The 19,551-nt window shown below is 55.7% G+C and overlaps 3 protein-coding genes across 8 annotated transcripts; 2 read left to right on the top strand and 1 right to left on the bottom strand.

Annotated features, from left to right (window-relative positions):
• The first annotated feature begins 1,082 nt into the window (after window positions 1-1,082).
• LOC3290677 (uncharacterized) lies at window positions 1,083-2,546 on the top strand. Its single transcript, XM_563409.4, has 4 exons — window positions 1,083-1,577; window positions 1,774-1,905; window positions 1,977-2,238; window positions 2,338-2,546. The coding sequence occupies exons 1-4, from the start codon at window positions 1,391-1,393 to the stop codon at window positions 2,480-2,482; spliced, it is 726 nt and encodes a 241-aa protein (XP_563409.3). The 5' UTR covers window positions 1,083-1,390; the 3' UTR covers window positions 2,483-2,546.
• Window positions 2,547-3,533: 987 nt separating this feature from the next.
• On the top strand, window positions 3,534-5,194 carry LOC1273235 (methyltransferase-like protein 17, mitochondrial). Its single transcript, XM_312193.6, has 3 exons — window positions 3,534-4,586; window positions 4,670-4,950; window positions 5,016-5,194. The coding sequence occupies exons 1-3, from the start codon at window positions 3,642-3,644 to the stop codon at window positions 5,119-5,121; spliced, it is 1,332 nt and encodes a 443-aa protein (XP_312193.4). The 5' UTR covers window positions 3,534-3,641; the 3' UTR covers window positions 5,122-5,194.
• A 185-nt stretch (window positions 5,195-5,379) lies between these two features.
• Window positions 5,380-19,399, bottom strand: LOC4576830 (uncharacterized). 6 transcript variants are annotated; one of them, XM_061644532.1, is made up of 7 exons: window positions 18,087-19,399; window positions 16,711-17,290; window positions 16,278-16,633; window positions 16,102-16,188; window positions 15,925-16,025; window positions 15,494-15,833; window positions 5,380-15,416 (listed from the first exon to the last, which is right to left on the bottom strand). In XM_061644532.1, exons 2-7 carry the CDS (start codon window positions 17,263-17,265, stop codon window positions 7,073-7,075), a joined length of 9,783 nt encoding a protein of 3,260 aa, XP_061500516.1. In that variant the 5' UTR covers window positions 17,266-17,290; window positions 18,087-19,399; the 3' UTR covers window positions 5,380-7,072. The 6 variants fall into 6 exon arrangements, with proteins under 6 accessions (XP_061500516.1, XP_061500517.1, XP_001237443.3 ...); XM_061644533.1 differs by having other exon boundaries at window positions 16,711-17,299; XM_001237442.4 differs by having other exon boundaries at window positions 17,980-19,399.
• Window positions 19,400-19,551: the final 152 nt, after the last annotated feature.

Genomic DNA, 19,551 nt, shown 5'->3' on the forward strand with positions numbered 1-19,551 from the left:
TTTTAGCGCTAGAAAAGTAAATTAGTACATTAACATTCAGAAACATAAACCCATTAGTCCCAGCGGTTTCATACGCCTTAAGATATGCATCCTAAAAACATCATGATTTCTACACCAAATATAAGATATTACTATTATTCAGATACTAAATGATACTAAATGAATCTCTCAACAACGAAATTAAAACGTTCAAGCAAAGCTATTTGCCTTATAATTTCCATTAGTAATAAAATAATTGATTCCTAAGCCGAAAACCATGCTGAAACAACTAACTATTGACTACGATACGACTTTGCTCCAAAGGACATATGGACATATTGATGCTGTCCATATCCAAGCAGAGGTTGTTGCTCGTTATGCTACATTTTCCACATTCAAAGATGTGTTTATATACAGATTTGCTATTTATGTTTAAAAAAACTCCTTATAAGAGGGTCCAGTGTATATAGCTGTTCTATAAGGGTACAGCGAATTTGGAAAACCAATCCAACACGCCTTAAGGTAGGCAATTCGTATGACAAAACAGCTTTGTTAGGGTCGTCTGTTTACCACTGGGCTTTCCAACAGTTATAGTATAATCATCACCATGCAAACACTTACTGCATTCCAATTAGTACGCCACCAATGCAGGTTACGATCGCTGCTGCCCACATGTCGCTCGCTAACAATCTAACGCCTTTGCGTGCAGTGTTTATCTTCTCCTAAAACCCGCATCCTCAATAACAGCTTGTCCCTAGCGTTTGATACATTCAATTGAAGTATTCCACAGCCTGCAAGTATGGACTGTTCTGGAACAATATGGGCAGACAGGAGAGCAAAAATCAAACGTACAAAAATGCACCATTAACTGCAGCAACTCCCCCTCGTTCCGTTCAATCCCATCCGTCGCCTGAAACGCTTATCATAACAAGTCCGTGGTGTTGGTGGTCGGAAGCAGCATAATTATAATGACAAAACGACGATGGATGGCCAACCACTTTCGCCAGCATTCAGCTCTATCGCTGCTGATGGCTCTCCCCTCTGCTCTGCCCGTTAGCGTTAGATAAGGGGTTTGAATGCTTACCTGCAGTCACAGCTACCCAGTGAGGGATAGCAGCACAACCGCCCGGCACCAGGATAAAGCATAAAAGCAGACGAGCAGACAACGGCAGCAAACACCACAGCATCCCGCGCACGCCGTGAGTCTTCTCGTTCGCCTCACACTTTTGTCGCGCTAAAACGCCAGTTCCCACCTCAACGACACACAGTCAAACGAGACACACCGTTTTCACTCGCGACGATTCGGGCCACGGTCAGTTTCTCTTTGGACGTTCCGGTGCGTGTGCATCGACGGTTACGGTGCGGAAATTTCACTTTCGTTCGGTCTCAAGCCGCCCTGCTGAAGCTGAAGATGACGACGGAGCAGGTGCTAATGGCGGTTGCGTGCTGCTTGCTGCCGGCGTTGTTGCTTAACGTGCACAGTGGTGGTGGTGGGGCTGATGCTCTTGCCACTGTGAGCACTTCCGATGCAACTGGACAGTCTTTCGGCCACGATTGGGAACCATCGTCCGCTGCGGAGTTGCGTGCCGTTCTTCGCTGTAAGTATGCACAAAGCCTACTTTGGGCGGCTTCTACCGTTCCATTTCCCAAATAAAACTGGTTTCTGCAAACCGGACATCGTGACTCATGACTTTGTTTGGGGAATTTTCGAGGAGCAAGTCTTCAACCAGCTCCATCCGAGGTGTAATTGTGATACAATCAACAGTTTTTGTATGTTTGTGCCTAACCCAACAGCCTTTGCCCGATCGAAGGAGGAAGCGGACGCTCCCGAACCGGCAGGCAAGCAACTGCCCACCTTCTCGTCGGCCCCGCTAGGATCGGCCACCCCTTGCAAATGTCTGCACGGGATCTGTAGCTGCTGTTTGGGTAACTATCGCCTGTCCTCGATGGACTCTGAGCTTCCTCCGTTTTGCTCACGGTTCACTTCTCGTCGGCAGGTGTTTTCAGCATGAACGGGTGCGCCAACCTGACCTACATTCCCGAGGACTTTGCCTTTGAGTTTCGCATGATCTTCAACAATCGCGTACTGTCCAAGCGGCGCATCAGCGGGAAGAACCCGAAACCGATCTGCGTGCATCCGCCCCGGTTCGACTTTATCGAGGTGTGTGCCAACTTCTACGACGTCTACTTTGTCGGACGTAACATGCACGTGTGCATGGAGATGAACGGCAACTTCGAGGGGTACGAGCTGTTTTCCAGGTAAGCCGAGACCCTGTCTTCCGAACTGGGATCATTCTGGAAAGGGCTTCTGCTAAAACCGTTACTTCTTCTGTAACTTTGTTCTGTTGTTTGGTGCAGATCGTTCAACTGCCTGCGGATAGGCGATAAGGGGGTGAAGCTGATGAAGCCGGGTGAAACGATTGGAGGATCGGTAAATCCATCTCTGGAGGCCGAGATCGATGCTGGGGACGATATCGAAGATTACGATGAAGCGGTCGTATGAGTTGGTGCTGCTGCTACTGGTGATGTTCACACTTCAACAATAAATTATTTCCGTTGCACTTGCACTAATTTGCGTTTCGCTTGTTGTGTTCTTTGAATTTTGGACTGAAAGTGCGAAAGTGCTCACAGTTAGCCGCCCTCGTTTCTGGGCCGCTCTGCCTAGGCGATACAACCCAAGGTGTATGGATATTAGGAGGTGAAGTGCTTCAGAGCAAATTGACATTTCACGACTTGACATAACAATACTGGGGGCTCCGGTATTAAAATCGGGGAGGGCTGGAGGGGGGTCAAGGTGGATTTAAAAATATCAGGTGGTGGACTCTAGTGCATTTTGACAATTCGTCACTTGACGTAAGGTCCCCAGGATTCAAACTTTGTTTACATTAATTAAATTTGTTCATATAATTTATCTACCCCATTTTTTCGAATAAATATTCTTTAAAAATATATTTTGGACTTTGTGAGTTCTTATTTAACATTGAAACGTACATTAAAGTGTGTTATTTTGTGTTATTCTGTGAATTTATTCTAGAATTCTTTGTGTTTTCGTCATTTTTGATGATAAAAATTAAGAAATCATTATTTTTGTTCAATTGTTACATTAATTCCTCATTATCTACGAGCCGCATGGACAATTTACTTGAGATTAGAACTCATGCTAGCATGATTTTAAATTTCGTGCATAAACAAATCATCAAATCTTTTGTTAATATATTACGTTTTTTCGATAAAATCAATAGACACGCACTAAAATGCACATAATAACAAAGAAGTCTGCTATATTTGCTAAGCTTTGTGTGCGGAAACCAATGGTCAACGGTTCTAAAATGACGTAAAGTCCCTCAACTATGGCGACCCCCCAAAGGCCCTAATCCACCACCTGATATTTTTAATCCACCTTGAGGGGGGTATAGAAAATTGTATGCGATTTGACATAACAATACTCAATGATGGCGCCCGGAAAACGCGCTAACAATTCACCTCCTTAATTAACACACCTTGGATACAACCCTGTCTTTCCATTCAGCCGCCACAGCTGTCAAAGCGACAAAAGCGCGCATTGACAGTTCGCGCTCGCCGAATGTAAACAAGCATGTGCGAATAAACAACAAACAGTGCACGCGTTTCGCAGCGTACACCGACTTGCACAATATCACAAGATGAGTGTTTTTCTAAGCAACTTCAGAGTGCCACACTGCAGCAAAGGCTTTCAGCTGTGCTCTGTGGTAACCACGCTCGGTAAGCACCGGTACACCACCAAGGTTAGGTGTGAGCTCGATGCGACCACCGAAAAAGCGATTGCCGAGGGTGGCCTCAAGCCTCGCAAGCACCGGGTCCGCATCAAGTGCAACAATACGGCGGTGCCTGAGGAAATACACGACGCGATGATCCGCTGCGCCAAGGACCATCCACTGAAGAGTCTGATAGCCGATGGGCAACGATTGAACAATTGCGTTCGCTCGCGCAAATGGTATCCGCTCGATGGTACGGCCCCGAACCGGGGTGCGGAACGGGCGATCGAACGGACGCCGCCCAGTGCCCGGCGGCAGGACGCGTCCGTGTTTGACCTGCACGACGAGTACAGCTGCCTGACGCAGCTGTTCGGCCGGTCCGATGCGGAGTACGCGGTGCTGCGGCGCATCTTCACCGAGATTGACCAGCGCGATCCGGAGCTGCGGCCGCGCAGCTTTCTCGACTTTGGGGCGGGCGTCGGTACGGGCACGTGGGCGGTGGCCGACTTTTGGCGCGACCACCTGTTCGAGATACTGTCGGTGGACAAATCGCGCCACGCGAACGATCTGGCCGACCTGGTGCTGCGCCAGGGCGATCCGAACCGGGCGAGCATGGTGCGGAACGTGTTCTATCGGCAGTTTCTTCCGGCGAGCCCGGATCGCAAGTACGACATCGTGCTGAGCGCGTTTTCGCTCTTCGATCAACCGTCCCGGCGGCGGCTGGACGAGCTGGTGGACCAGCTGTACGGCACGTTCGACAAGTATCTGATCCTGGTGGAGCAAGGCTCGAACGCGGGCTTCCAGCTGCTGGACGGCGTGCGCAATCACATCCGGCGGAATCACGATGCGGACGAGAAGCATCTCTTCGCACCGGTAAGTGGCCGGGCAGCCGTGTGTGCGAGAGCCGCACTCTAGCTAGGAATCAGTCCCAGCTAATGCATCTTTTGTGCTTGCAGTGTCCCCACAGCATGGGCTGCCCGCGGATGATCAAGGACGATGGTACGCCGTGCAACTTTGAGGCCACCTACACGCGCAACTTTCCCGCCCCGGGTGGACATCAGTACGGTAGCATTCTTTACTCGTACCTGGTGTACAGGAGGAACCCTCCGGACAGTGCGCACGGGTTTCCGCGACTCGTACGCCCGACGGCGGTGCGCTCCAAGCATTGCGTGTGTCACGTTTGCGCGGCGGACGGACAGCTGCGTGACGTTTCCTTTACCACGTCGAAACACGGCCAGTAAGTGGCGGGGCACCGATTTGGGGCAAGATGGCAGTTTTGAGTAATTTCGTGTTTTTTTTCAGGATTGTACATCGATGCGCCAAGGCTAGCCGGTGGGGCGATCTACTTCCAATGCGTATCCAGTGGTTAAATGGCGCGGAGGACGACGAGCACAGCGTGGAGACTTGAGGCGGACTAGTTTGCTGATTTGAAATTGTGATTAGATGTGAATAGAAGAGAAATAAAAGTGTATTAATTAAAATTTTGCCGTTTAAGATTTTTGGGACAGAATTACAGGACATCACCTAACTCCAAAAACTGGTCCTATTCCAGTCCAGTTTTAGGGCGCTTCGAAAGGGAAATGTTGGACCAATCAGGAACCGGCAGAAGATTTCGGACACGATCGCTTCGGATGGCACAAACTCTTCCCACGGCGTAGGCTGCTGCTTGTGTAGATTGATTTTGTTTTGTTTATTATACTTTTCAAACAACTGGCGCGCGCGTGTGTATTGTGTACAGAATTCAGTAATAGTTCACATCTCCTAGAGCATTTCATCGGAACTCGAGCGAGCGTGCGCGATCGCCTAATTTCCCATATATTTATATGTGTGTTTGATGTGTTGCATAGCGGGATGTGTGTGGGTGTGTGCAATCTCAATTTCGCGCGACGAACTCACTAAACGCCAGGTTTGTGCTGTCCATTTCGTACCTTAAACACGCGCACTTAATATTTCATAACTTAACCGCTGTCTGCTCTCTGTGTTGCGGGGCGCCGCGTGTATTGTTGCGTTGAATAATAAAAACGAAACAAACATACACACACACACACACGATGGCGTTCGAAGCGCGACAGCTTGGGTGTTTGTTTCTTATCTACATTACATATCTTAAAGCGCAACCACCCCCGGGGGGGAAGGGGATAAGCAAAAAACGGATCTCGTCGTCCTCGAGCGGAGAAAGCATTGCGCACTGCCGAGCTGAACGGACAGCGACGCGGTGGCTGGACCGCACGTACCCTCCCCCACCCCCTCCTCCCCCTTACCTCCTACAGCATTAACTTAACCACTGGAGCAAGAGACGCGAGACGTTGTACGTTATCGAGAATAGAGACGCGGCCTGTAATCCCGGTTCGTGTTTAAAATCCATTTCCATCCCTACAGTATGCGCACTAAATTCGAGCCTTTCTCGCTCACCTTCTCTCTCGCTCTCTTCCTTGCTCGTTCTCTCTCTCTGTCGCTCTCTCCCTATCGAGGTACACAACTAAATAGAAATAACCAAAGGTAAGGAATATTTTAAAAAAATAGTGAAAAAAAATACTAACACGAATTGATAATCGAGATATGAAACCCTTAATAATGTACAAGCTGCGTGTGTTGTTGCTCACACTTTTCCCCACCCCGTTGTTTTCCAAACGGAAGCCGGTTTTGCTGAAGTTCTATGCTACTGTTTTTTGTTTGTTTGTTTGTTTTTTAGTCGATACTTGCTTTAACTTTAACTATATATCTTTACATGCGCGTATCTAAAACACTTGACGCGTCCGCGCTCGCCCGTCCCGTCCATCCTTAGTGCTTGTGTGTGTATGTGTCTGGTGTGTTTTGTTGTTCGCTGACCACCTCCTGCTGCCAATGCTTCTTCCATTATGTTTACTCACTAACATCTATTTTCCCTAACAATACAGAGTGTGTGTACGTGAGTGCATTTACAGTATTAGAGACTTAACACAAAAACGGGATACAACGGACTGAACGAAGGCGCGTCTGTGTGTTGTGTGTGTGGAATAAAACATTGGACTTACGGCTTAGTACAATAGTCATTAAACCGAATAATAGTGGAGGAGGCTTGGTGTGGGATTTTACCCTCTCGGCGGCAACGATACGCATTGCGTGAAAGAGTAACTTTTTAAGGCGTTTCAGCATGGGTTTTTCTGTTAATTCTTCCATTCCCTGCAGTCCTACAAATTAGCCTCAAGAGGAGCTAGGGGCGCAGCCGAATCTCCCGCATTATACCGCATCAGCATCGTTTGAAAACTGAAGAAACACGAAACAAAACAACTCATTTCGCTAACCTAATCAAACGACACGGTCAGGTTTGTTTGTTTTTGCGCGTGCTTGCCACCTCACCACTACTACTACTGCTACTACTAGCGTCTCATCGGTGGCAGGTAGGCGGAGTAGGAGGAGTACATCGAGTTCTGCTGGGCGCGCTGGATGGCACTCGGGTCCTGGTACTGGGACGGCATGTTCATCACGCCCATCTGCACCGGGCCGAGCTGGGCCGAGTTCTGGATGAAGCCGGCGGCCGGGTTGCCGATGTAGCCGCCCGTCCCCGGCGACTGGCCGGCCGTCGTCATCCGGTACCCGTTCAGAGACCCGTACGGCGACATCAGGTTCGTGCTGATGGCCACGTTCGGGCTGACGCTGCTGGACCGGTTTGCGGCCGCCGCCATGTGCTGTATCTGGGCGGACGAGGCGGCCGCCGCATTGCGGCGTGCCGCCCCGGCCGCGGCAGCCGCCGCCACCGCGTTCTGTGCGATCGTCGGCATGTTCATGTTGCCGGTGTAGTACTTGTGGTAGTTGATCGTGGACATCTGGGCCGAATGGATCGAGACGGGCGGCGTCGATATGTTGCGGACGACGTTCTGGGCCGCCACCATGTGGCCACCACCGGCGCCACCTCCGCCCCCGGCACCCGGCGCACTGGCGGACGGGTTGGAACCGGCCCCGGCAGATCCGCCTGCACCCCCACCACCACCGCCCGGTGGCCCACCGTGCGGATGGGGTGCATGGTGGGCGGACGGCGGTGGCGTAACGGGGGAATGGCAGATGTCCACGTTCGTCGTTAGCTGCTGCAGCTTCGAGAGACAGGACAGCTGCGGGCCCTGCTGCTGAAGCTGCCCGGCCGCACCGGGCGGACCGCCCTGGCAGGACTGCGGCTCGAGCTGCGGTGTCGGGGTGGGTGTGGGCGTGGGAGCGGGCGTTGGAGCTTGCGGGATGGGGGTGTGGGAACCGGGGAGCGTCACTCCACCCGTCTGCTGCTGCTGCTGCTGCTGCACGTAGAAGTTGTTGGAGGATGATACGGCGCACGAGGAGACGGGCGACGCCCCTAGCCGCTGGTGCGGGCTGTGCAGGCTGGCCGGCGTGTGATTGTTGGACATGCGGTGCTGAATCACGCTGCCGTAGGAGGTCGGCGATTGCGGGTAGGGCGGTGCCTGACCCGCCAGACCGAGCTGCGCGCCCAGGTAGCCCCCGCCGGCCGCCGCCTGGTGCATGTTTTGGCTGTGCGCCTGGTGGTTTAGCGACTGACCGTACGCTTGATGCATCTGCTGCTGCAGTGCCAGCTGCTGATGGTGCTGCTGCTGCTGCTGTTGATTCAGGGAGGCCGCTTGCATTGCCGCCTGCTGCTGCTGCTGCTGCTGGTGTTGCTGCTGCTGCTGGTGCTGCTGCTGATGATGGCCGGGGCTCACGATCGGCTGAATCACGTTGCTGACTACGGGCGGTGTCGTGCGGCTCTGGTGCCGCTGCTGCGCTCCCGGCGTCGGTGTGTTCCGGCTGACCTTCGGCGTGGACGCCCGTTGCCGTCCTCCCGTGCTGCCGTTTCCACCGTGCGCTATCTGCTGCTGCTGTTGCTGCTGCTGGGCAAGATGTTGCTGCGACGGATGCTGCTGCTTGCCCCGACCGCTGCCTCCATTCCCGGAGCCAGTGCCACCGCTAGCGCCACCGCCACCGCCGCCGCCGCCACTGTTGTTGGCTATGATTGTCATCTGCTGCGGGGGATGCTGTGGGCTCGTTTCCGGCACGTGCGTATGCATCGTCATGTGCATCTGTGACTGATGCTGTTGATGTTGCTGGAGCTGCTGCTGCTGCTGCTGCTGCTGCACGGAACAGTCCGAGTAGGGGCCGCCACCGATCGAGCCGCCGTGCTGCGACACCACGCTGGGCGGACGGATTGCATCCGCCGAGTTTTGGGACGTCACGTCACTCGCTATGCTGGCGGGCGATTCCAGCCCCAGCTGGCTGACGTCTATGTCGCACTGGCCGTACTGGTGCAGGCTCTGCACCGAGTTTGAGGTCGTCGATTCCGGCGTGTACACGCCGATCGAATGGTCCCCGCCCGGACCGGGCGTACCCTGCTGCTTCAGGTCCGTCTGTCCACCACCGGTTGCACCGTCGCCGTGCAGATCCGGCTCGCCGCCCGGGAACCCGCCCGCCTTCGGACCGGCCCCACTGCCCATCAGATGCATCGTTTGCTGCTGCACGGCGGCGTGGCACGGATCAGCGGTAACGGCCGGGGATGACTTGGCCGCAGCACCGGCAGCAACCATGCAGGAGGAGTCGCTAAGCTTGCTGCTGGGCTCGTTTTTACCCTTCTGGATGGATTTGTGCTGCTGCTGCTGCTGCTGCTGGGTGTGTTGCTGCTGCGAGTGATGCTGATGCTGTTGTTGCTGCTGATGATGCTGATGATGCTGCTGTTGCTGATGGTGTTGCTGATGATGCTGCTGTTGCTGCTGCTGCTGCTGCTGGTGGTGTTGCTGGGCTAGTTGATGGGAATGCTGGATTGCTTGCGCTGAGGTGAGATGATGGTATTGGTTCGCTTTACCGCACAGCAAACCCGTATCGTACGGCGAGGGACAGAGTTGCTGCTGTTGATGTTGCTGCTGTTGCTGCTGCTGCTGTTGCTGCTGTTGCTGCTGCTGTTGCTGCTGAGAGGAATGTTGCGATAGGTGATGGACGTCCGCTGCATTGTTGCCCTTAAACTTGCTCCCATCGTCGGCGGCTGCAGCAGCGTTCGAGGCTCCCGACTTCGAAGCGGACTTGCTGTGTTTGGTGGACGAGGAGCTGGACGTGCCGGACGACGTTTGATCGAGCGTACTGCCGCCACTGCCGGCGTTGGCACCTTTGCGTTCCGACTTGACGTTCGCCCGTTCCTTCGACTGGTAGGAGGGCGTGGCCGGGGCGGGCGGTACCTGCTGGTACTGCTGCTCCTGGTGCTGGAACGATGGGTACAGGTTGGAGGTGAAGCTGCCGTACGCCATGCTGGTGGCCAGATCGAGATGGAACTTGTTCGGCGACTTCTGGCTGCCCGTGTCCAGATGCATCAGATTGTAGCCCTGGTGGTAGTACGGATCGATCGGATAGTACTGGGCCGGCGCGTAGCTGGACAGCTGGTTGATGCCCGGGAACTGGGGCGTCATCTTGTTCAGATCGATCGTCGTCTTCGGATCGTGCATCGCGTGCTTGGACGCGTGTTTGTCCGTCCGGCAGGAAGGCGCATTGTTCATGCCCATCAGCGTGCTTCCACCGCCGCCGCCGCCGCCGCCACCACTGGCCGGACCCATCCCGGGACCGGTCGGCATCATCATGCTGCTGCCACCGTGCACATTGCCGACTGGCGGTGTAGAGCTGACGGGTATGTTATTCGGTGTACCGCTTATACCACCCGAAGCCGCACTCGCTGGTCCTTGCATCGAAGGACCGGTGGATTGGGGTGGCGGGGTAATACCCACACCACCACCACCACCACCACCACTGCTGTCCATCAGCAACGGGGGCATGGTAGCTGATGATTTCGCGTTCATATGGTACTGTTGTTGCTGCTGCTGTTGCTGTTGCTGATGCTGTGAGGCTTGTTGCTGCTGATGTTGCTGCTGCTGATGATGCTGATGCGGGTGTTGCTGATGTTGCGCAACATGCTGCTGCTGCTGCTGCTGCTGATGTAGATGCGGCTGTTGATGTTGTTGCTGCTGTGGCTGCTGCTGCTGGTGTTGTGGCTGCTGCTGAGGCAGCTGTTGCTGCTGCTGCTGCTGCACCTGCTGATGAAGCTGATGATTGTCTGCCTGAGCTACTTTGCAATGGTTGTTGAGCGTGGTGGTGGTGTTGTTAATACTGCTGCCACCCGTACCCTGCTGCTGCCCGGCATACGCATTAGCGGCATTATGCTTGTTCGCTTCCTTGCGCGCACTCGCTTCGGAGCGCTTGGAAGCGGCGGTGGAGGCGGTGACCGTCGCCGTCATCATTCCGGCAGTGGCCGACGACGAGGAAGCGTGCTCTCCTCCCTTCGCACTGCTCGCACCGGACGAGGAACTGGTGGACGACGTCGAGCCGGACCGTTTGCCACCGTGCGGCTGCTGGTGGTCGCTCGCGGACGATGAAGACGAGGAGTTGCTGCGGCTTGTTTTACCGCCCGCGCCCTGCCCACCATCTTCCGAAGCGTTCGCGCCGACATTGCCCGAAGAACCACCACCACTGCCGGCGTGCGACTTATCCTTTCCACGCTTCGATTCCGTCTTTGGTTCCGCCCCATAGCCCAGGCCGGCGTGGTTTGGTTCGGACGTGGTTCGCTTTCCCGCTTCCGCCAGCGCCTGCTGCGTGCTAGCGGCGCTTGTCACTACGGCGGTGGCACACGAAGCAGTGGCGACACTAACGGTGGTGCTTTCGGTACACTTTGCCGTACCACCACTGCCGTTGCTGTGCGACGGCGCCAATTTATGCAATTCGTTTTTTGCACCCTTCGATGCCGAGGACGCGAGGACGGGCGCGACCGTAGACGAGCCGCTTACCTTCGGGGGCGATTTTTCCTTCTTTATGTCTGCGGTGGCGGGCACGGTCGCGCTATCAGTTGGCGCGGACGGCCCAGTAACGCTGGCACTGGTGGTGCTGCTGTGGGTAAAGCTCGCTATCTTCGCACTGGTCACCACCTCGTCGTTCTGCTTAATGACGGATTGATCCGGTTGGTCATTATTAGCTGTTGCTGCCGGTTTCACCACCTGCTGCTGCTGAGTCGAGCCGTTGTCGGTCGAGCTTTCCATGCTTTTCATGAACTTTTTCTTGTGCATCGCCATCTCGTGGACGGTTGTGCCGGTAGTGCTGCTACTACTGCTGCTGCTGCTCGTCGGAACGATGGCGGATGTTTGTTGAATTATACCAGACTCAGCCGTCGGCTTGATGCTGCCCGGCTCGTGGTTTAAAGGAGAAGCTGGGGGCACACCATTGGGCTCTTCCCTCGTCCGGAACACGTCGGACGACGCTTTGACCGCAGCCGGCGCCGGTTCCTCCTTCGCTTTAGCTTCCCCCGAACAGCTCGTAATACCGTCCACAATTACCTTCGGCCGGTTTCGGAGCGGATCCGCGTGATGTTGTTGCTGCTGGTGGTTGTGATGGTGTTTATCGTAGTTTTCGTTAATCTTCAAAACACTGGCCGTATTATTGGCACTACTAGAAGCACGATCTACCGCTGATCGATTTGTACTGTTGTTGTCGCTATCGTTTGCAAGCATCTTCTGCATCTTCGGCGAGCTCTGGACACCGTTCATCTGACCACCGTCGGCACTAGCGGGCGCAGTTTCCGTGCCCGTTCCGACGGTCTTCTTCTCCGGACTCTGCATCTGCCCGTTGATGGAGCTGCTGCCGCCGTCTGCTGCCGCCGCTACGTGCAGCGCCTCAGCAGTGTCCGCCACCGTCGGATGGGTCGTTAGACAGTTTTTTGATTCGGTTATCACAGAGATTTTCTCGTTGATCTCTACTGCTCCTCCGTTCACGAGCGGCGGGGAGGCGGGCTCGCTTATAACGCCACTGCTGCTGCTGCTGCCGCCCTTGGACGCTTCTTTGTTCGTCTGCTCGGACGCTTTTGGGTAGGATTCTTTGTTCGGCGAGCCGGTGGCATCCTTCTTCTCGGGTGTGCCAGCTTTCGAGGAAGGAGGCGCCTGCAGGATTACTCCTTCCTTTTGCTCACCCTTGCCCTGCTCCACCACAGAGGCCGATCCCGTTGACCTGCTGATAACGGAGCTCGGACCACCTTCCACCGATAAACGATTCGCGGAAGGGCTGGATTCTTGCTTCACTGAGCCCTTTTTGGAGTTTGCTGAAACAGCTTCACTGTTCGCTTCACAGCCTTGCAGCCGGTTGTCGTCGGATGGCGCCGAACTTGCGACACTTGGCGTCTCCTTGTCCAGTGCCGCCGCTCCGGCGGTGCTTTCAGCCGCAATGGGTGGAGTTCTGTGGCCGTCTTCGCCGCTGTTGCTTTGCTTTGCGTTTACCGTGCGCTCCAAAGCACCCGTCGACGAATCGGCATTGGTCGCAGTGCGCTCTGCATGTTCCTCCTCCTTGACACGTCGTTGCTGTTCGCTTATTGTCTTGCTCTTGGGGCCGGCGGCACCCTTCGCTGCCTTTGCATCCGGGCTCGAGGGCGGCGGTGGAACGCGCGGTGACACCTTGGGCGGTACGGTGTCCGCCACACTGTTGGTCACGCCCGTGCCGGCACTGAACGGTGGTGTTTTAGAGGGCGATTTCTTGCCCACGCTGCTTGCCGACGATGCTGGCGGCGGTAGTGCTGGTGCACTGCGCGTTTCCTCCTCCATTTCATCGTCCGCCTCTCCCGACGAGTAGTCCTCACTGGCGTCCGCCACGGGAACGATCGCTTTCTTGCCCTGGCGTTTCTTATGGCGCCCTACGCCCGATGTAGGAGATGCTTTATGGCGTAACTTGCTGCTGCTCAAGTTGGTCGCGTTAACGCTTGCTGTTGCTGTTGCTGCTGCCGCCGCTGCTGCTGCTGCTGCCGCCGCCGCAGCCGCTTCCTTCTTGGTCGGGGAATGTGTAGAAGGTCCGGCAATCGACGACGAGGACGAGGAGGATGAAGGTAACGTGTAGCCGGCCGTAGCTGTCGCTGCGTGATTCTGCCTCTGCCTCACCGTGCCTGCCGTTGAGGAGCTTCGAAATGATTTCGCCTTCTCGGCAGCCACCGCCAGCGCTTCCTCCGCCGGTTCCTCGCTCTCGACCGTATTCGCCGGACTGCTGGCCAGCCGTTTGGAGTTTCGCATCCCGGTGGCGCCCGTTCGTTTAGCTGCTGCCGCCGGTGACGCGCGCTGCTCCAGCGCAGTATCGCGGCCAGCCTGGCCACGGCCAAACACGCCCCCATTCACCGGCTCACCGGCGTCTCCACGTGCTGCCAGTTTACCGGCCTTTGTCCTTCTGTCTTCGATGACGCGCGGGGCAGCTTCCGGCTCCGGCTCCGGCTCCGAGTCGGAAAGCCGCAAGTTTAGCCGCTTTCGGCGAAGCCCACCCGATCGACCCGTTAGCGGCGAAGCATCCTTCAGCAGATTGCCGCCGTACGGCGGCTGCTGTTTCTCCTCCGCTGCCGCTTCTTCCGAGTCCAACCGGCGTCGTTTGCGCAGCCGCTCGAACGTGTTGCTGGCACTTCCGGGCTTGGTCGGCTCTTTGTCCTGCGCCACTCGGCCCCGCTTTCGGCCGCCCGTCGTCACGGTGGCAGTGTTGCGTGCTGCTAGCATCGCCGCCGCCGCCGCCACCTCCTCCTCATCCGTCTGCTCTTCCAGCTTGAGCGAATGCGTTCTGTTGCGCGCTGGGGGGTCGCTTTCCACGCGCGAGTTGACGATTGGCTCCGGTGGCGGCGACACATCGCGGCCGCGTTTTTTCCTCCTGCCCGATTCTCCTCCCGCCTTCCGATGGGGTGGCGGCGGCTGATGTGAAGCTGCACCGCTCTTGAGCGGCCCATTCCGCGACGCTTTCTCTTCCTTCTCCTGGTCCGATTCTTCCTCGGGCTTGGGGCTGACGGCGGGACCGCCTATCCTGCTTGCCCCAGCCGGCTCGTCATCGGCTTCGTTTGCCTCCATCGGTATGTTGCTACCGTCCAGCTCGGAGAACGAGGCCGTGCTGGAGAAAAACAGTGGCGTCCAGCGCAGACACTCCTTCTCGATCGCGAGGCGGGCCCGCGACCGCACCATGCGCTCGTGCTGCCGGTCGACCAGCCGCCAGTCGATGCAGATCAGCGGCTGGTACACCTTGAAGCCGCCGCCCCGGTCGATCTTGCGGTACTTGATGAAGGAGAGCAGCTGCAGCGCCAGCACAATGTCCGGCACGACCATGCCCGTTTCCTGCGAGATCTGCTGTATCGAGAGGGGAAGCAGCTTCGACCCGGCACCACCGCCGCCCGACTCCTCCTCCGCCCGGCGCCGGTGCTCGTACAGGTAGTTCAGCACGGTCGACTTCCAGTAGGCGTAGTAGGACACCCGGCCCAGATCGGACAGCGGCTTCTCCGGCGTGCCCGGCTGGCCCTCCTCCCGGCTCAGCAGGTAGCTGAAGTCGATCAGGAAGCGCCCGTACCCCTGCCGCTGGTACTGCGGCATCGTCATAATGCACGACACGTTGTACTTCTGCTGGCAGTGCTTTTCCTTCGAGAAGTACCCGACCAGATGGTAGCCCTTGCGGTCGTAGCGCGTCAGCACGTAGAACAGGAACGGCTCCACGTCGTAGTAGAGCGTCTTGTGGTCGAGGAACAGCTTCGCCAGCAGGCACAGATTCTGGCAGTAGATTTTGTTCGCATTGCCATCCACCTCGAATACGGACACCCCGTCGTGGCGGTAGATCTCCGTCCCCGGGGGATTGCGCCACGAGCACTTGTCCTGGTGTCGCTGCAGTACCGCCTTGCTCTTGGTGTACTTCAGGCAGAACTCGCACAGAAACAGTTTCGGCAGTCTAACGGGGGCGAAACGGTGAAAAATTGATTAATGGTCTCTTCCGTGGCCTACACACACGCCGCGTTTTCTCCTTACCTCGCGTACTCCTGCGGGAACGGACTCGAGTACCAGGTTTCGATCGCGTACTTGCCAAACTCTATCGCCGCCGGACAACGATCCTGCGCTGCCATCAGTTTCGATGGGGACTGCTGTAGAATACTGCTGCTGTTCGCCGCCTGGTGCTGGTGTTGGTGGCTGGCCCGATCGGGGGAGAAGTGTCGGCCCCGCTGCTCGCTGTTGTTGTTGTTGTGCTTGTGATGGGCGGCGATGGTGGGCGCCTTGGACACGCCGACCACGATCTTGGTCGACTGTTCGCGCACGTACTTGTACAGCTCCGCATCCTGCTGCGTCACACCTTCCGGAAGTGTTTGTTTTTCTGCGTGGTGGCAAAAGGGAAAAAGGGACGTTAGTTGGTGGTACAGGGGGATGAAAACGATTGGAGGGGGGGGGGGGGGGGAGATTGTTACCTATCGCTTCCTCGTTGGTAGAATCGTATGCACTTTTGTAAGGTACTGGTAGACTGATAGCTTCCGAACTTCCCTTGGGGTCTTTGTCGCCAGTGAGCAACCTTTAAATAAGCAGAATCAATTAGAATCAACGCATTTGTAAGTGCGGCCGTAAACCGTAACCCCTGCGCGACATACCTTTTGCGCTTCTTTTCACCGGTTGCCGGGCGCATTATGCTGGACTTCCTATCACTGTCCCTTGATTGGCTTAAGCAGTCGGAGCATCTGAAAGGTAGGGAAATAACCGGTAAATGACGCTGTTTTTCACACTGTCCCCCGCAGGACCACCACCACACCACCCTGCTGCTGCTTACCTCCAAGCGGTTTTGCACTTTTTCATCTCCGTCAGGGCCGGGCTGAGACAGGAAAGGTGGTAATGCTTCTTGCAGCTCCAGCAGTCGAGCAGACAGACACCCTTCACGCCGTCCTCGTCGTCGTCCTGGTTCGAGCAGGCGTCACACACCTTGCACTCCTCGCAGTGCCAGCTGTTGCCCTTCTCCAGCAGGCGCGACAGCGTCACCGCCCGGCTGCTCTGCCCCGGCCCGATCGCGCAGCTGTCGTGCAGCCCCGCGCCGCAACTGCTGCAGCTGGTGAGCGGTTCGCCCTCGTCGTCGGACCCGTTCCCTTCCGCCTCCTGGCACACCACGCACATGTTTCCCTCGGCGGAACGCTACAAAAAAGAGAAACACACGATCGTTGTGAACATATGTGCGTGTAAAAAGGACAACCCTTTTCACGTTCACTTACGTCTAAATGCTTGCTGCTGCCCCGCTTTTTGGGCGAGGTCGATTTGCGCTTGGTGATCGGCTTGAACACCGGCCCCGGTTTGTACAGCCGGCCCTCCTGCATGATCGTCTCCTCCGCCAGCGCAATCCGGATCGCGTTGCGTATCACGCTCTTGTAGTCGGTGTCGGGCGCGATGTGCAGGTTGTTCGTCTGCTGCACATAGTTCTCGATCGACTTCTGCGACGACCCATCGAACTCGCCGAGATCGCGGACCGCTTTCGCCACCTGCCGCGACAGGTTGCTCTCGTTCGTGACGTTGATGACGCGCCGCTGGGTCGAGGTGGGCGCCTTGTACGAGTGCAGCCCCTTGTTGTACACCTTCAGCACCGAGCCGGCCTCGACCGCCTCCTCCAGCTTCTCCGCCACGATGTCCTCGTGGAACTTGTGGTGGCTGCCGATCGCCTGACAGATGCGCTGTATGCTAGGCCGCTGCTTCTGGAACCGGATGCGCCTGATCGCCTCCAGGATCCACTCTTTCCATACTTGCGGGCTCACGTCATCGGGATTTTCACGCATTTTCCTCGCCAATTACTTCCACACACTGCACACACTTGTAGGTACACGCAATTGGGTGGAGGTGGGGGGGATGAAAGGGTTGAGAGAAAAAAAGGGATCGTTAGTTTACTGCGCCGAAAAATTAATGCAGCCACGCAGGTGCATCCAGAGGACGGTGTTGTGTGCTAATGAATCATAGTAAACATTGCCAGCACAAACATACACACGCAACACACATACACACGCTCAATCGCTCGTATGACACACGCACACTAACACGCAATGCTGAACGATGATTCTGGTGTGGAGGGGGGGGGGGGGGGGCTGGGCTAGCCAAGAGAGCTTTCCGAAATCCAAAACGTAAAAATAATATTATTTCTAAAACACAGCAACGAAAAAATCGCAACTGCCGGCACCAACCAGCACACGGGAAGTGAGGCAAAGAACCAACACACACATTAGAGCGTGTGCGGCAAGCAATCAAGCAACACGAAGTAAAAAAATCCTCCTCTCATCACCGACCGATCACTGCGGTGCCGTACAATACACACACACACACATGTGCGAATTTTAACTCGTTTTGCCAGCGCAAAAACGCGCACCGCCAATTAGACAGCGGCCGCTCGCAAAAATAGATTCTCACCGTGGACCGTGGAGAGAGGAGGAGGAGGAGAAGCGAAACGAAGGATGACGACGATGAGGACGAAGTGGAGAATGGAGGAGGAGGATTATTACCGGATGGCACGGGCACGGGCACAGCACACTAGAACGGCACACAGCATAAACACGTATTCACCGCAACACACCACCACTCCACTGCTCACCCCGCTGGAACCACTCACCAATCTCACACGCACACACACACACGGGGGTTCGCTACGAGAGAGCGCGTATGCTAATCCTTCTGCTGCCGATCGGACACATCCATTCCGGAATTTGCAGCACCGCGCGCGGCCGCCATTTTGATTGTCTTTTTTAATAACAAATTGTTTTAATTGCGCGCATACAGCCTCAACACACCTCGCCACACTGTCCCCTGCCGTTTGGCGCAACACCGATTCTGGCGCTGCTTTCGGGCATATTCCGGAACATAACACACACACGAACCTTCTTCTTCGGTCTCCCTTTTGCAGGTAACACGGGGCCTCGCACAAACGCTATCGCGGCGCACAAACGCACACGGGCGAGCGTGTTTGTTTGTGTGTGTGTGTGTGTGTGTGCGTTATGCTAGCGCTCCCCACCGTACACACAAGCAAAGCAATCGAACCACTGCTGCTGCTGTTCTGCCGTATTTACACACACGCTTGGGCCACACAGGCGCTTGTGTGCAAGTTCCGCTCCAGCCCCTCCAGCACGTTGCAAAACACACGCACGCACGCACGCACGTACACTCGCGGGAAAGATGATGACGATTCTTTTTCGCCCAGAGCAAAACAACAAAAAAACACTTCACCACCGCACACGCTCAATAGCCAAGAACAAGCATCCGGAGCCAGCGAGACGGCATTTGCGTTGGGCACACATATCACTTGGTAACCGGGTCAGGGGTGCACTCGTCGTGAATATTTATATACATGTTCATCACTTTCTCGCGCGCGCCCATTCGCTCGCTCGCACTCCCTTATTGCTGCGCCTTTTTCGCTCGCTCGCTTTTTCGTAGCGAGGGAGAGAGCAGCGGCGGGACGCGGGCACGGGAAAATTCGTGCGACGATGGGAAGGATTCCGACGGATTTTGTGATGCGAAGTGGAGGAAAAGAAGCGAAGAAAACACACACAGGCACGTAGCGCAGAGGTGTAAGCGAAGGGACCCTCGCGCGCGCACATACACTCACACACACACACACTCACGCGCAGAGGGGACAGATGACGCGGTTTGCGTTTCCGCTTCCGAAAGGCGGAGCTGGGAGCTGCTGCTGCTGCTGCTGCTGCGTTTGATTATTCGCTTTGGGTTCACTCGAGCCGATGCGTCACTGCTCTGCCTACCCCGCTGCGGGGCAACTTTCAACAGCCTTGATAAAATGGCCAATTTCTTCGCTCATTTGCACAAAGTAAAACGAAAATAGGGTGCGTGCTGCATACTTCGACTCGTTTTTTTCTCTTTCTTTTGAGAACTTCAGCTGCCAGGTGGCGGTGCGTTTATGGGCGCTGGTCGAATGGCTTGACAGTGGTGCGCGTCCGTGTTTCTGTTCGTTTGCTGCTGGACCAGAAGCTGGTTTGAAATGACACACGGGCGTTTTTTCGCTTTTTAAACATAATTCCATGACGAAAGTAGATAAATTGTACCATTTTTTCTTGTTCATTTTTCAT

The sequence above is a fragment of the Anopheles gambiae genome, chromosome 2 (genome assembly GCF_943734735.2).
Source record: "Anopheles gambiae chromosome 2, idAnoGambNW_F1_1, whole genome shotgun sequence".
Taxonomy (NCBI): Eukaryota; Metazoa; Arthropoda; class Insecta; order Diptera; family Culicidae; genus Anopheles; species Anopheles gambiae.

Bases quoted from the DNA above. Each gene is read 5' to 3' on its own strand.
- LOC4576830 (XM_061644532.1), bottom strand. From the start codon at position 17,265: ATGCGTGAAAATCCCGATGACGTGAGCCCGCAAGTATGGAAAGAGTGG. The intron at 16,189-16,277 runs GTAAGCAGCAGC...CCTACCTTTCAG, and splicing joins AAGTGCAAAACCGCTTGGAG to ATGCTCCGACTGCTTAAGCC. The intron at 15,417-15,493 runs GTAAGGAGAAAA...CGCCCCCGTTAG, and splicing joins TTCCCGCAGGAGTACGCGAG to ACTGCCGAAACTGTTTCTGT.
- LOC1273235 (XM_312193.6), top strand. From the start codon at position 3,642: ATGAGTGTTTTTCTAAGCAACTTCAGAGTGCCACACTGCAGCAAAGGC. The intron at 4,587-4,669 runs GTAAGTGGCCGG...TTGTGCTTGCAG, and splicing joins AGAAGCATCTCTTCGCACCG to TGTCCCCACAGCATGGGCTG. The intron at 4,951-5,015 runs GTAAGTGGCGGG...GTTTTTTTTCAG, and splicing joins ACCACGTCGAAACACGGCCA to GATTGTACATCGATGCGCCA.
- LOC3290677 (XM_563409.4), top strand. From the start codon at position 1,391: ATGACGACGGAGCAGGTGCTAATGGCGGTTGCGTGCTGCTTGCTGCCG. The intron at 1,578-1,773 runs GTAAGTATGCAC...CTAACCCAACAG, and splicing joins GTTGCGTGCCGTTCTTCGCT to CCTTTGCCCGATCGAAGGAG. The intron at 1,906-1,976 runs GTAACTATCGCC...TCTCGTCGGCAG, and splicing joins GATCTGTAGCTGCTGTTTGG to GTGTTTTCAGCATGAACGGG.